Genomic DNA, 13,989 nt, shown 5'->3' with positions numbered 1-13,989 from the left:
GAACAATCATCTTAATAGAAGCGTACCCAAACCATTTTTTTTTTTTTTTGCGAATACATTTCGAGAACTCAAGGATCTAAAGCTATAATTCATAATCTTTAACTGGAAGTTGTAGGGGGACATTCAAGCCTTATATAGTCATACATGATCCCCTGAAGAGGGTCAGTGTTCATTGCTTGTGTGAGAAAAATGATATTTTCCCCTTCAACAAGCTCAACTCCAGCCACATCTATGTTGTAAAGTCGGTAGAGACCATGAATTCCATGCCTTGCAATTGTGTTGTCATGCCCGATTTCTCCAGTTGTGAACAGAGGAGGGTCTGATTTCGGATCGTTGACCCGAACCTGTTGTGTGGCATTGAAAATGCAGTTCAAATTCTAGCTACAAAATGAAAATGGCTAAGGCACATGTGTAAAACAGATTACTGGTTCTGCATGTATATACCTGCAATTCAGCAAGATGAGCAGTTGCTAGAGCCAGCCGCAATGTATAAGTTCCGGTATGATCAACATCTCTGAGCAGGAACTTGATCTGCCATGTAGTTCCTTGATATGTACCGTCTTCTCTCTTCCTGTTATACGGTTAAACATACTTTAATGATTCTTTTGAACTCCGGTGTGTCGGTTATGGATATGGATATGTACTAGTTCATTGTTTACGGTTTTTTTAATGTATTTTTGAGGTTTCCAGAGGGTTATGTGATAATATTCTTATATCAATGATCGGATATGTATTGAATATTTTAAGAGAGAAATAAAAAAGGGAAAATAAAGCTTGAATAGGTGAACCTGTTAACTTGGGCAAAGAACCAATCATTTTTGTAGTCACTGATTCCAACCGTGAAAACCAAGTCTCCATCTGGATAAAGATCAGCATATCTTTCCCACAACCCATACTGTCTATACCTGTCCATCACATACATTTTGAATTTTCCAATGAATTCCAAGAGAATTCAGTTCTTTCAATTCAATAATATGTTTTGTTTATGACCAAGAAAATTAATCCGGTTAATGGTTTACAATGTCATTTTTAAGACTCCAATCTAAATTCTCTCTTTAAAGGTGCAATGTACTATTTTATCACAAGTTCAAAGATACCTTAAATAAATCAACGTAATTCAACTAACCTGTCAGGATGGTTGACATAAAGTTTATTAATGTACTTGGGATCAGGATCCGGAATGTAAAACTCGGCTGCCGTACGGTCCGGGATGCCTATTTCCCATAACGTAGGACCGTTTCTCAGAGGCTCATATATCAGATCACCCAGACTAATGTCACAGCCTGCATTGCATATCATTGGATATGAAATAAAATACACAACAACAATTCAATATAGTTCATTATTTTTCATGATTCAGAAATGAAAAACCTTCTGTAATGTTAACCACAACATCATATTTATAATCTCCAATAAAACCAGGGACCCATGCACAAATATTGTATTCCCCAGTCCTTATTTTATCAATTGTGAAGTTGCCATCTTCATCTGCTCTGGTCCAGAACTGATAACCCTGGCCAAACATTTGATATGAGGTACCATTTCTTTTACATATATAATTAGAAGCTTGTGAAACAAGTAATGAATTTTTTTCTGGTTTAGAGCTTGATCACCTTGCATTCCCTTTGCCACGAGCCGACATCGCCCAGTGGTGCCATGCCTATATAAGCACCATTTGCTGGGATGGGTTCATAGCTAACATACCTGAATAATGTTGATTTTCATATAGCTTTATAGAACTTCAATTGATATTAGTACAAGCAAATGACATAAACTAAGAAAATGGAACCTGTCTTGAACTTCTAATCTGCCGCATACTTTACCCCGTTGATCTGGTTTTGGAAAATCCTCTGATGCTGGAAAACTGTAGGGCCAGTTCTGGGTTTCCCTTAGCATCTGAAGGTCTAATTGTATAAGTTTTCTTTTTTTGGTACCAACAAAAAAGACAAGGTAAGATTCAATGTTTTTTCTTATTCAAACCTGGTCTTTAGCATCTTCCCAAAGGGAAAAGGCATTGTCTTCACTTGAGACAGAGTTCAGATACAAGAAAACTGGTCCAAAAACCTTTTTCCATGGCTCTCCTGGATTGAGCTTCAGCACTAAATCTTCTCCAGCATAGTGAGCACTGAGAAACATCTGGTTTGAAACAGAGTTGATGCAATTAGGTATATCATCATTAAGGACCAAATAGAATCCAATCTATGGTTCATTGTAATGTTCATTGACTTGAGATTAAATCCTACCTTTGCCAAGATCGGAGGGATTTATGAAACATTAGAGGGTAAAAGTATAATGGAGGCACCCATACTAAGAGTGAGAATGCATTTTTCCTCTACTAAAAAAATGAGCAAATTAGTCCATGTGTGTTAAATCAAGAGCAAATTGATCTTTATGTTAAAAATTCCATTCATTTTTATTGTTAAAAATCGATCCTTGTACATCAACATGAGATACACATGGCATGTCATTTGCACATGACACTATAAGTTATTTTGTCAGCCGCGTCAATTTTTAATTGTACAAATTAATTAAATTTTAATACAAATAACAAATTTCTTCTTTGAATTTAGATATAATGACTATTTTACCTATTTTTTTTAATAAAAAGAGCAAAATGCAATCAGAGTGTTAATAGAGGGACATCTATTGTACTTTTACCAACATTGGAGAACTGTGTTGTCATGTCTAGAACATTAACTAATACTTTACATAGCTAATTGATTCACTTACTGCAAGACAATAGGGACCAACATGGGATGTCAGGTTCTGTTTGATAGGTCCACCAGACCTGAATTCACTGCTGGGAGTAATTTGCCAAAATCCCACAGGGGGGTTCAATGATATCCACCCATGAACTTTTAGATCTTTGTTCTCAGATGAATATTGGTATTTGTCGTCAACCTGCTCATATACGACATTAACCAAATATATTAATCTAAATGAATATCTAATGATGTGAGACTTTTAAGGCCTATCGATTTTTACCTCTCCCTTGAACTCCGGCTCCACCGGATTGACAAGCAGGACAGCTTCCGGGGTTGCCAGAGGTTGACCTCTGTCTAGTAACCGGTCTTCCGGCAGGGGCATGAATCTTTGCCTGTTGTCTGCTACGGCCATGTAATGAAATCTAACATTTGAGTACCAAAGTATGCAATATTTCAGATGACAACCATAGTTTTTTTTGCAAACATGTCAAACTAATAACATTTGAGTCCATGTAATGGCCTCCATCTTTTTACTTGTCTTTTCTGAGCTTGAATACAATTCTGACTTGCGGAAGATTGAATGGAGGCCATTCCTCTAAGTGTTCGAAAACGGCGTACGAGTAGAATCCCGGCGAATTTCGAAGCATTATGAACCTGAAAAACCCATCATTACAAATCGTTTTAGTTTGCCTTTGTTGATTGACAATTTGTATGCATGGCCTCCAACTATATTTGGTGCAAGCACGGACCGTTTGTCTAAATTCAAAGGCACAACATCGCCCTCGAGAGAGATATCCCACGTTCTAGTGAATGAGACCTCAACTTGATCCTCGGTTTCTACTACAACCTTAAAACTTGTTCCTTTAAACCTGTATTTGGACACATATGTGGGACATATATAGAGAAAAATAAAGAATCGGGATAACACTTCATAAGAACGGGATAATGGGCGTACACATCGAATGTTCCTGTTGTCCCTGTACTTCCTGTTTTACTCCAAACTAGATCCCAATACCTGCCAATGGCATAGGGAAATAAGTTGTTTGTAACGAGAACAATGTTTAAAAAAAAAAGATAATGGACGACAAGAACTAAACAGAGCAATGGGTGATGCTATGAGGCAATGTTTACCCTCTATGAACTTCCTCATCCTCAACTTCAAGCAAGTTGTCGATGCCATTATACTGTATCCCGGTGACAATTCCATCAGGACTCGATATCGTCACTTGTATTATTCCATTATCCATCAACACCTGCAGCAATTATCTCGTTTATAACTAAACAGGACTTTGTTCAAACTTTTCAAGTACATTGGCTAAGAAGTTCTTTCTTAGCCTCTAAGGGGCATTGCTAGTTTTGATCAAATTACCCTTGTGACTTATGTTGCTCTGATTTTTTATTTTTTCTTGAAATATTTATGCCTGATGCATATTTGGATTTGGATAGAGGAATGATATGACCTTCCAAATCATACTATTTTAATACCTAAAAAAGAAACGGAAAAAAAATTGAATATATCCATGTGGAACATATACTCGTATTTACACTTATACCTAAATCTACGTAACATAGCTTGTACCTTTATTCTAACCATTTTCAAACCGGCACATTGATCAGAAGAACTATGGGTGCTTGACAGAGTAAAAATTAAAAGGAAATTAATTTTGAATGTCTTTACTAGAAAAGAAAAGTGAGGAAAAGGAAAATAGGAAAATTTTTATCCGACGAATAAAAATAAATAATTCCAATTTGGAGTGACAGAGAAAATGTGAGACCTAAGTGTACAAAGTTATGCATATTTAAAAAAATATTTTTAAATAGTACTTTAATGGAAAGAAATATATATTTTTCATTTTTATTATTTTTATATTTTTAATTTTCTTTTCACCCTACCTAAAAGATAAAAAAGTATTACAATAAAACATTATAATAAAGAAAGAAAAATAATTAAATTACGTAGTGATCTTGAATATACAGCTGCACCCCTGGTGATGACATGGTTTTCTTAATCTTAGCTCTGGAACTTACTTCAGCAAAGCTTTGAATTTTCCGAGAAAGAAGAGGAAAATGCAAAACCATATATATAAGCACTAAACATTGGTGAAACTTCATGCCTAATGGTACAATCAGAAACCCTCCTGGATAAGTTAGTTGGTAAATGCTTAAAGAAATCTATTTCACCTACTTTTTGTTTTTGACTTTGGGAAACCATTATTTCTTTCATTCATAGTAAACTGGAGTTGGTAAGTTTTTTATAATGATTTTGAAGAAATCAGAAATCGAAGCATACTTGCAAGTTTTAACATGATTGGGTCCCAATGTTTCAGTGTGAGGTTTACTTAAGGCGACAAACATGGTAACTGTCTAACAAGCCAAGCTAATGTAGGAAATCTGCGCATCTTCAATTATCAAAAACCTCTTTACGTGACTCAACATGGACCTATATGTTATTTGGAAGCTCAAGGAAACTCTGTGTATCAGCCAAAAATCAAGGAACCATTTAAAGGGGCAAAAGATCAAATCCATAAATGAATGCTTCGAAAAAAATGGCAAACAAAGGTGCAATGATATTGAAACAATTTCTTAACTTTAAGTAGCTCCTGTTTACATGCCGCAGTTGGGTACACAGAGTTTCCTTGAGCTTCCAAATAACATGGCTCCTACGCGCATCATGGCTCTATATTCTTTTAAATAAAAATTAGATTTTACAATTTGAAAACAACAACAAGGGATAAAGATTATAAATACCATCGAGTAATTACAAAAAAAAAAAAGTTCTAGTTTTGCTTTGAGACTTGAGAATTCAATTCAAGTACTTAAAACTTAATTTGAAACAAAAATAAAGTGCTCGAGTCATCTCAATTTTTTAATTAGAAAATACAAAACCTTTTGGTATAGCATATAAAAGTTCAAAATACAATTTTTTTTTTCCCTTCGAAAGTACAAAACAATCCCCAGCATCATGCTGAAGTTAGGATGTTTCTAAAGTTATATTTATTATCTTATTATTCCTATAATAAATATAACTAAAGGGTTATGAATTCATTTCTTTTGGGTACAAAAATTAGTTCGTAGTTAATGACTTTGATTATATTTTGCAATGGCTGGTTTTTCAAAAACATTAAGAAGTTTAGATCGCAAAAGAAATCCAGAAAAGAAACCAATCTTGCCAGAAACATCAGCACCTGCTTATTTTCTGATAAAAGGAACTATTCTTTTACATAAAACAAGTACATTACATATATGTATAAAATATTTTAGCTACGGACAAATCTGGCTCTCTTCCATCAATTTGTAGTTTATTCCTTTTCGATACATCACTAATCATCATTCACAAATATAACATTATACGGATCCTACATATATGAATGGTAACGATGAATATATAGAAAAGTGATGAACAGAATCCTGAATTAACATGGAGTTGGGGGACCTTCTAAACGGACGTAGTCATACATGAATCCTTGGAAAGGACTGTTGCATCTTGGTTGTTTCAAGAAGATGGTATTTTCCCCTTTAACAAATCGAGTACCAGGTATGTCCACATTGTACAGCTTGTAGATTCCATGAATCCCGTGTCTCGCTATTGCATTGTCCCTCCCTATCAGTCCAGTTGTAAACAGAGGCCGATTTGAATTTGGGTCATTAACCCGAACCTAGAGTGAAAGAAAGATTTTGATAAAAGAAAATAGTGATTTTTATTGTATAACTGAATTAAATGACCAAAGACTTTCACTGGCATCACACATCAGCAATTTAGTGTAGTTTTTTACCTGCAATTCAGCTAGAGTAGCTGATGCAAGTGCCACTCGCAATTTGTAGATACCATTCCAATCAACATTATCAAGTTCAAACTTGATTTTCCATGTAGTTCCTTGATATGCATTATCGCCTATCTTCCTGAAAATTTTCAAAATAATTCTCTAATCTTGAGAAAATGACAGATAACTAAAACAAAAAATGATGTTAAAAGCTGTATCAGTGTACCTGACCACCTGTGCAAAGAACCAATCTTTCCTGTAGTCACTAACACCAATTTTGTAAACCAAGTCTCCTTCAGGATATAGTTCTGTATATCTCTCCCACAACCCGTACTGCCTAAACCTACCAGTGGAGGAACAGAAAATGATAACTGAGAACATATTAAGGAGTTCGCATAGCTGCAAATTCTTAGGACTGTGCATATCAAATAAGTAAACTCGAGAGAGGATCTCCATAAGAGAAGGTTCCAGGCAGGAGACTTTTCTTCCCAAATCTGGTGTGATCATATGCAAAAAATTCTTTAAAAAACTGATAGGACAAATACTATTGAGCCTTTGAAAGGATAAAGCAAAAGAATTGGTTCTGCTCAACCTAAAAACTTTTGAGTTCATAAAATAGTTTTGAGATTGCAAAAGAGTGCAGCTAACCTGTCAGTATGGTTGACAAAAAGCCTATTGATATACTTCGGATCAGGATCAGGAACATAGAACTCCGCAGCTGACCGATCAGGGATGCCTATTTCCCACAATGTTGGTCCATCTCTTGGAGGTTCATATATCACATCACCCATTTCAATGTTACAACCTGTACTACATAAAGCATATCATGCTTGTGATATTAGCAAACTAATTACTACATCAAAGTATGACAAACAGTTACCTGAAATTATGGTAATGACAGCTTCGTGTCGGTAATCTCCAATAAACCCAGGGACCCATGCATACAGATTATAGTCACCAGGGCGTATATTTCTAATAGAGAAAAAGCCATTCTCATTTGCTTGGGTCCAGAATTGATAGTTCTAATCAGAAGTATAATAGCAAAATCAATATATTGAAGAGTGTGATTTGTTACATTGCTAGCATTTTCAAGACAAACTACAAGCACAAATCTTAAATGTCAACAGAAAAGGAATGAAGGACAAAGGTATCAGCTACTTTTGCATGCTAAATGGAATTATAATATGAGTTCAAGCAATCTTACCTTGCTTTCCATTTGCCATGATCCTGCGTCTCCTGGAGGAGCCAAGCCAACATATGCACCACTAGCTATTACGCAGTCATTGCTGATATACCTAGACAGAGTAATACGTCATATTATTCAGGAGCTAGATTAGTTGCTGATGAACAAGTAAGAATTGCCTAACAAGAAAAAGTAGTCATCACATTTACTTATAAAGAAAAACTAGAATAGGAATCAATGTTTCATTTTGAACACAAAAGAGGAACTCTTGAACATCTAAGCATTTTAGCCATTTTTGTACTTTACAAACTTGGAAACTGCAGTAACAGTCACAGTGTGACTATTGCAGTTATTCTTGATATTACATGACTGCTATGAATAATCTTGTCACTTTTCTGATAAAGAAGCATCTATTGAAAAGTCTGTCCATCTAAATCATGTTTCTCGCATGAGCTCTACGAATCTCTGATAACTAAGTGATTGAAAATGTAAAATTTATTTTGCATGCATACCTGTCTTGGATTAATATTCTGCCATTAGCATTACCCCGTTGTTCAGACTTTGGGAAATCCTCCGAAGCAGGGAAACTGTATGGCCAGCTTTGAACTTCAACCATCATCTGTAGATCAATTATACAATTATCTTCTCCAAAAAAATGTCAATACAAAAATACAAAGCATTTCAGCTTGTTTCACAGAAAAATGTATATGGAGATTCCAATATTAAACCTTGATCTTAGCATCCTCCCACAGCAAAAGTGGGTCATTTCCATAGGCTGCGGAATTAAAATACATAAAAATAGGGCCAAAAACTTTCTTCCATGGCTCCCCAGCTTCAAATTGTGGAACCATATATTTCCCAGCATAATGTGAACTAAGAAACATCTGCAGATTAGGCCAAGAGTTAATGTAACTTGAGTTTATGATCATGGTAGCGAATAACATGCCGAGATAAAAACAAAGTGATGTCAAAATTGTACTAAATACTGTTGTCCAAAACGAGGCACTTACAGCCAGAGTGGTGGGTCCTACATGTGAGCTTAGGTTCTGTTTAAGAGGTCCACCAGATCTAAACTCGTCACTTGGTGTGATTTGCCAGAACCCAACAGGTGGATCAAAGCAGATCCAACCATGAACCCGAAGATCTTTATTCTCACATGAATACTGGTACTTGTCATCCACCTATAAATCAAGAAGTTATATCAAACAACATATATTCCTGTGTGCGCACACATATGGAAAAAGCACCTCTAATACCTAACCATGCTAGGGCTAGAAATCTCGAGTTAACAAGGACAAGAAACATTTAAACTTTGCCAAATTGGACTCAATTAAGTTTGGAAAAAGCAATTCTAATACCTAACCATGCTAGGGCTAGAAATCTCGAGTTAACAAGGACAAGAAACATTTAAACTTTGCCAAATTGGACTCAATTAAGTTTGTAAATTGTTTAACAATTTAATTGAAAAGCGGTTACAGCAGATAATGGAGAAAATGGCCCAGACAAATTACACAAGGAGAATGAGGATGGAAGAAGTACCTCTCCTGTTAGCCTCTGATCTAGGGGATTGACAAGTAGGACTGCTTCTGGATAAGCCAAAGGTATGCCTCGTCCATTTGATCGGTCATCAGGGAAGGGCATGTATCTTTGCCTGTTATCTGCTACAGCCATGTATTGAAACCTGTGATAAACTCAGAAGTCCATACAATCAACCAATTTTTAGTTAGTCAAAATTACTTCACTTACAAACCATACATCGATGACTAAAAGATTCTACTTATATTTGAATCAAATTGAGGTCCCATACAGCACTTCAATCCATTTCATAACCTATCTAGGATTAGTGGCTTGCATCGGCCTTAAACAATAACTGGAAGTTATCTTTAACTTGCTATGGAAACATAATTCTTAAAATGGAAAATTATAGTTGAGCGAGTCAATCAATAGAGTCAAAATAAATTCAAGAAAACTAACTACTAAGTTTTGTCCATAATTGAATCAAACTCCAGATTGACAGGAATAGAAGGCATATTTCTTACAATAGCATGTCGGGAATAAGAAAAAGAAGTTTTCAAATTTTCACTTGAAATTGTAGGTTTTTTAAAGAAATCCATTATTTAAGCACCGTAATTATTAAAGGGAAGAACATGCTATGAATTTGTTACTTGTCTTTTCTGAGCTTGAAAGTAATTCTGGTTTCTCCAAGCTCAAAACCAGGCCATTCCCTGAAATGCTCATAGATGGCATAGGAGTAAAAGCCAGATGAACCACGAAGCATTATAAACCTGGAGAAAGATTATCAAAATTAATAATTTTTTTGCAGAAAATCTCAGTAGCAAACCAATATATGGTTTAAGCAAGGACCTTTTATCAATATTTAGGGGAATGTACTTTCCCTCCAGGGAGTGATTCCAAGTTCTTGTGAATGAGATCTCAACTTGTTCCTCATTTTCCACTATAACTCTAAAACTTGTTCCTTGGATCCTGCAATGCAATAACTCTTCCTTCACACTTTAGCTAGCCATGATGTAACTATTTTATGATCAACAAATCAAGTGTACTCAATCAGAATTAGTTTTAGCTGATCCTAATGAGAAGACCTAAAGGGAAATGGTAGGAACCAAACTTTGTAAGCAAAGAAGAAGTAGTTGTCTGAAAGGGAACCGCAAGCTAACAATAATGACAAAACTCTTGAGATATAGAGAAAGAAACCATGCTATGCAGAGAATGTTGCTAGCATGAAAACAATTATGTATAATTTCAGAATTCTTGGATCAACCAATTTTCTCAGTCAAATATATATAAATGCTATTGCAATGTAGTTCCTATCCATCTTGCTTTGAAAAACAAATATATGGGAAAGCCATTTGGCACTCCAAATAGTAAGAAAGACATTTCTTGAAATCAAAATCTGTCCTAATGAAAGGAGGTTGCATTGTTACATTATGTGTCATATATGCAGACAAGAGGAAAATGTACATACACATCAAATATTCCCTTGCCTCCTATTTCATTCCAGTGCAGGTCCCAGTACCTACAATCAGAAATTTTCAGTCAAATAGGAAGAAAAGGTCTGATTAGCTATGATTTAATTAAGAAAGAAAAATAATATAATACACAAGGAAGTATGTAAGAAACCCTCTATATGAGGACTACGGAAAATTGCTTATAATATTCCTGAGATTCCTAGAAGTTCTTTGCCCTTAAACTGCATAGTCTAACTTAGTATCTTGATTTAATTGCATTAATTCCATGTTCAGAATTTCCTATTAATTAATTTTTTTATTGCTATGCTCCAAATTAGTTCCATGTTTATAGATCATTAACCATCACAAGCAGAAACAACTAGGGGAAAAGTAAAGTAGCTATAATACTACACACCCTCTATTAGTTTCCTTGTTTCGAACTTCAAGCAAATTGTCAATCCCATTATACCGTATTCCCGTAACAATACCCCCTGGTTTTGATAGTGAGACTTGAACTATGCCATTATCCATCACAACCTGCACAAAGTACCATTCACAATCACAACCAACTCAAAATCAGTCAAATGTAAACCTCCATAAGATGCCAACCATTCATGTGTTGACGCATATCCAATTCCATCAATTTCTGGAATCCAAGTTGAAAAATCAGACAACAAAATTAACTTACATAACGGTCTTGAATATGCAGTCGGACTCCCTGAGTCAGCATTGGGGTACAATTTGTATCCTGATTCATGTTCAACATATCTGGAAATACAAAGGGTAAAAGAAACAGTTTTATGACACGATTAAAATTTTTATCCAAATAGAGAAATAAAATCCATGAAAAAGATAGAAATTTCTTGAGGCTTTTGATTAGATAACAAACCAATATCTTCTTAAACTAGGATAAGCATGTAAGAGTAACAAGCCTAAAGCAAACATATCATAAATAGAAATGTCTAAACATAAATGTAAATTTTGAATATAGGATCTTTATCAATAATCAAGACTTGGATTTGCTGCTTTCACGTCGAGCATTTACTATTGCCACTCCCTTTCTTCATTGAAGATGTACCTCATTTTCATTTCAAGGAGAAGTTTTGAAAATAAATAAAAATCTCCAGTCACGATAAAATTGAAAATAAGAATTTTGAATTTTGAATTACCTTGCCTTGCATTTCCTTTACATGTTTTACAGCCACTACAGTCACTGAAACAATCTATGATTCTCCGCAGTGTGCTCGTCATGGACGATCAGTCTGTCACGGAATCAGGCGGTTGTAAGTTCCATCGTACGAGAGAGAAACGGCGGTGATGGCGGTGATGGGCTGATCGGAATTAATTTCAAAGTTGAAGCGACCGCCGTAGGCGATTGAGAGAGGTAGCGGTTGCTATAGCGATTGTTCTCCGGAGACAGTTACGTGGCGGGTAAGGGTTTAACCTCTGAAGGCGCGTGTTTGATTTCACGATGGAAATAGAAAACGAACACCTTTCTGTTTCATTAAACGCTTAATTTACACTCTGGTCCAATTTTTAAAAGAAGTTTAACAAAAAATTATGGTTGTTTTAGCCGATAAAATGTGACGGTTTTTTTTTTTTTGTAAAAAATATATTAAAATTTCCTTCTTAATATATATATAAACTTTAAGAAATTATAAAATATAAATCAATATATAAGAGATACATAAAATATATATTTAGTGTTTTTTGGTTAAAATAGCCACCATTTTTAACTTACCTTAATAATTAGACTAAAATTATAATGAAATAATACTTTAAATATCAAAATGGGTCAAATGAAATTTATATATCAAAGTGAGAAATTAAGTTTCACTGAATTAGGCCAAATACGAAAATGAAAATTAAATAAATAATATTACATTATAGGATAGAAATATTTTATATATATTTAGAATGCACTGCAAATTCTCATAAATTTTTCTTATATTTATAAATATTTTTAAAACTAAAACTTAGGAGAGAGTTTAACACATTGAATGAGAGAACTTTTTTTTCTTTTTTAATTGGATAAAATGCCATGACATCATATTAAGAGCGAAAAAGAAAAATGGAAGGATAAGTTCAGAAAAAGTAGCAAGCGAAAAACAAATAATGGCGATTGGTATAATTTGATTAAATGTGCCCTTACTATTTGAGAGATACATTAAAAAATGCATGGTGTCGTTCAACTATTATTATGTTTACATTTTAGATATTAATTTAAGAAAATTACAAATTTGGCATTAGCTCGTTGAGTTGCTAATGGACGTCAAATGTAGGAAGGGAGGAAATTTTCTTAGGGGCCAAAATTAAAAGATAATTTTTTGAGGCATCAAATTGTGATTTTACCACTATATTAATTCACAAAACTACAACGTCTAAAGGGATAATGTAACAATATTCCCATTTTAGGGGTGAATGCGCCCTGCATGTTTTACGGAGCTACAATTCGTGCGATCTTGATTTTTTCTCTTTAAATGTGCCTAAATCAACCCAAATCTCGCAAAATAAGAATTATCTCACTACATTATTTAACTCAAAAGAATATGATACAATTGATGATTACAAATGAGGGGAAAACCTCTATTTATACTTAAGCTCCCCAAAATCAATGGTATAGATTGAGTTACATCGACGGTCAAAATCGAAACTTATCTATAATTAAGGGATTTGCATAATCCTCAAAGATTACACAAGCAAATCTTATCAGATTATAATTTCCTACAATCTTCTAAGGTACTTCGTTATTTGTTCTTCAAATCAAGCTAGTTCCAGTGGGTCAAATGAGCCTCATTTAATAGATTGACCTCTATAGACATTCTTTGTGCAATGGTCATGGACTTTGAACCGTGGTCCATGACACATGCCCCTAGTGCTACCTGGATGTGGGGATGGGTAAATTTACAATTTAGTTACTCAACTATTAGTAAATTTATAATTTGATCACTTAATTTTAAAAAAGTTATAAACTCATCATTATATTATAAGTTTACACTTTACTCGCTCAATTTTCACATTATTATTTCCTAACCTGATAATTCAAACAATACCGACAATAACTCAAGCGTCAATCTCTAGTAAAGCCACTATTAAACCCCCTTAGCTCACCTCTAACCAAGAAAAAAGCAAATAAACTTGTTTCAGTAACTCCAAACAATACTAATAAAAGCAAAGAAACAAAATAAAATCATAGAAAAGGGAATAAAAATATCAACAAAAAAGAGACTCAAAGTACTAAATTCAATTAGGAGTTTGTGATAGAATTCTAGGTCATAAAAACTCAATCTAAAATGTCAAAAAAAAAAAAATTCGTTGAGAAGAGGAACATAATGGAATTAGACTATTTGACAAAGATGATCAGAGATTGAAGA

The 13,989-nt window shown here is 34.4% G+C and overlaps 2 protein-coding genes across 4 annotated transcripts; both read right to left on the bottom strand.

Annotated features, from left to right (window-relative positions):
* Positions 1–73: 73 nt before the first annotated feature.
* Positions 74–4,806, bottom strand: LOC105769432 (probable rhamnogalacturonate lyase B). Its single transcript, XM_012590059.2, has 15 exons — positions 4,662–4,806; positions 3,837–3,958; positions 3,661–3,720; positions 3,455–3,574; positions 3,240–3,359; positions 2,986–3,127; positions 2,731–2,901; positions 1,981–2,136; positions 1,790–1,896; positions 1,614–1,704; positions 1,372–1,513; positions 1,127–1,283; positions 789–905; positions 445–571; positions 74–344 (listed from the first exon to the last, which is right to left on the bottom strand). Exons 1-15 carry the CDS (start codon positions 4,782–4,784, stop codon positions 99–101), a joined length of 2,001 nt encoding a protein of 666 aa, XP_012445513.1. The 5' UTR covers positions 4,785–4,806; the 3' UTR covers positions 74–98.
* Positions 4,807–5,871: 1,065 nt separating this feature from the next.
* Positions 5,872–12,134, bottom strand: LOC105769433 (probable rhamnogalacturonate lyase B). Of its 3 annotated transcripts, none has more exons than XM_052631638.1 (16): positions 11,785–12,132; positions 11,304–11,383; positions 11,031–11,152; positions 10,633–10,683; positions 10,014–10,133; positions 9,815–9,934; positions 9,189–9,330; positions 8,660–8,830; positions 8,378–8,533; positions 8,162–8,268; positions 7,671–7,761; positions 7,347–7,488; positions 7,115–7,271; positions 6,693–6,803; positions 6,479–6,605; positions 5,872–6,361 (listed from the first exon to the last, which is right to left on the bottom strand). In XM_052631638.1, exons 1-16 carry the CDS (start codon positions 11,864–11,866, stop codon positions 6,119–6,121), a joined length of 2,022 nt encoding a protein of 673 aa, XP_052487598.1. In that variant the 5' UTR covers positions 11,867–12,132; the 3' UTR covers positions 5,872–6,118. The 3 variants fall into 3 exon arrangements, with proteins under 3 accessions (XP_052487598.1, XP_012445515.1, XP_052487599.1); XM_012590061.2 differs by having other exon boundaries at positions 6,693–6,809; positions 11,785–12,131; XM_052631639.1 differs by lacking the exons at positions 5,872–6,361; positions 6,479–6,605; positions 6,693–6,803 and adding an exon at positions 6,824–6,960 and having other exon boundaries at positions 11,785–12,134.
* Between the last annotated feature and the right edge of the window lie 1,855 nt (positions 12,135–13,989).

This window comes from Gossypium raimondii, chromosome 5, assembly GCF_025698545.1.
Source record: "Gossypium raimondii isolate GPD5lz chromosome 5, ASM2569854v1, whole genome shotgun sequence".
In the NCBI taxonomy this organism is placed as follows: domain Eukaryota; kingdom Viridiplantae; phylum Streptophyta; class Magnoliopsida; order Malvales; family Malvaceae; genus Gossypium; species Gossypium raimondii.
Note: the sequence above shows the minus strand (reverse complement) of the source record. Positions and strands in the feature narration are given on the sequence as shown.

What these genes read in the sequence shown, in the direction of transcription:
- LOC105769432 (XM_012590059.2), bottom strand. Translation starts at nt 4,784, where the DNA reads ATGGTTTTGCATTTTCCTCTTCTTTCTCGGAAAATTCAAAGCTTTGCT. An exon ending in GATGAGGAAGTTCATAGAGG is followed by an intron (nt 3,721 to 3,836) that starts GTAAACATTGCC and finishes TGCCATTGGCAG; the next exon opens with GTATTGGGATCTAGTTTGGA. An exon ending in TTGGTCCCTATTGTCTTGCA is followed by an intron (nt 2,137 to 2,730) that starts GTAAGTGAATCA and finishes GTTTCAAACCAG; the next exon opens with ATGTTTCTCAGTGCTCACTA.
- LOC105769433 (XM_012590061.2), bottom strand. Translation starts at nt 11,866, where the DNA reads ATGACGAGCACACTGCGGAGAATCATAGATTGTTTCAGTGACTGTAGT. An exon ending in TGCATATTCAAGACCGTTAT is followed by an intron (nt 11,153 to 11,303) that starts GTAAGTTAATTT and finishes TACTTTGTGCAG; the next exon opens with GTTGTGATGGATAATGGCAT. An exon ending in AACAAGGAAACTAATAGAGG is followed by an intron (nt 10,684 to 11,030) that starts GTGTGTAGTATT and finishes TTCTGATTGTAG; the next exon opens with GTACTGGGACCTGCACTGGA.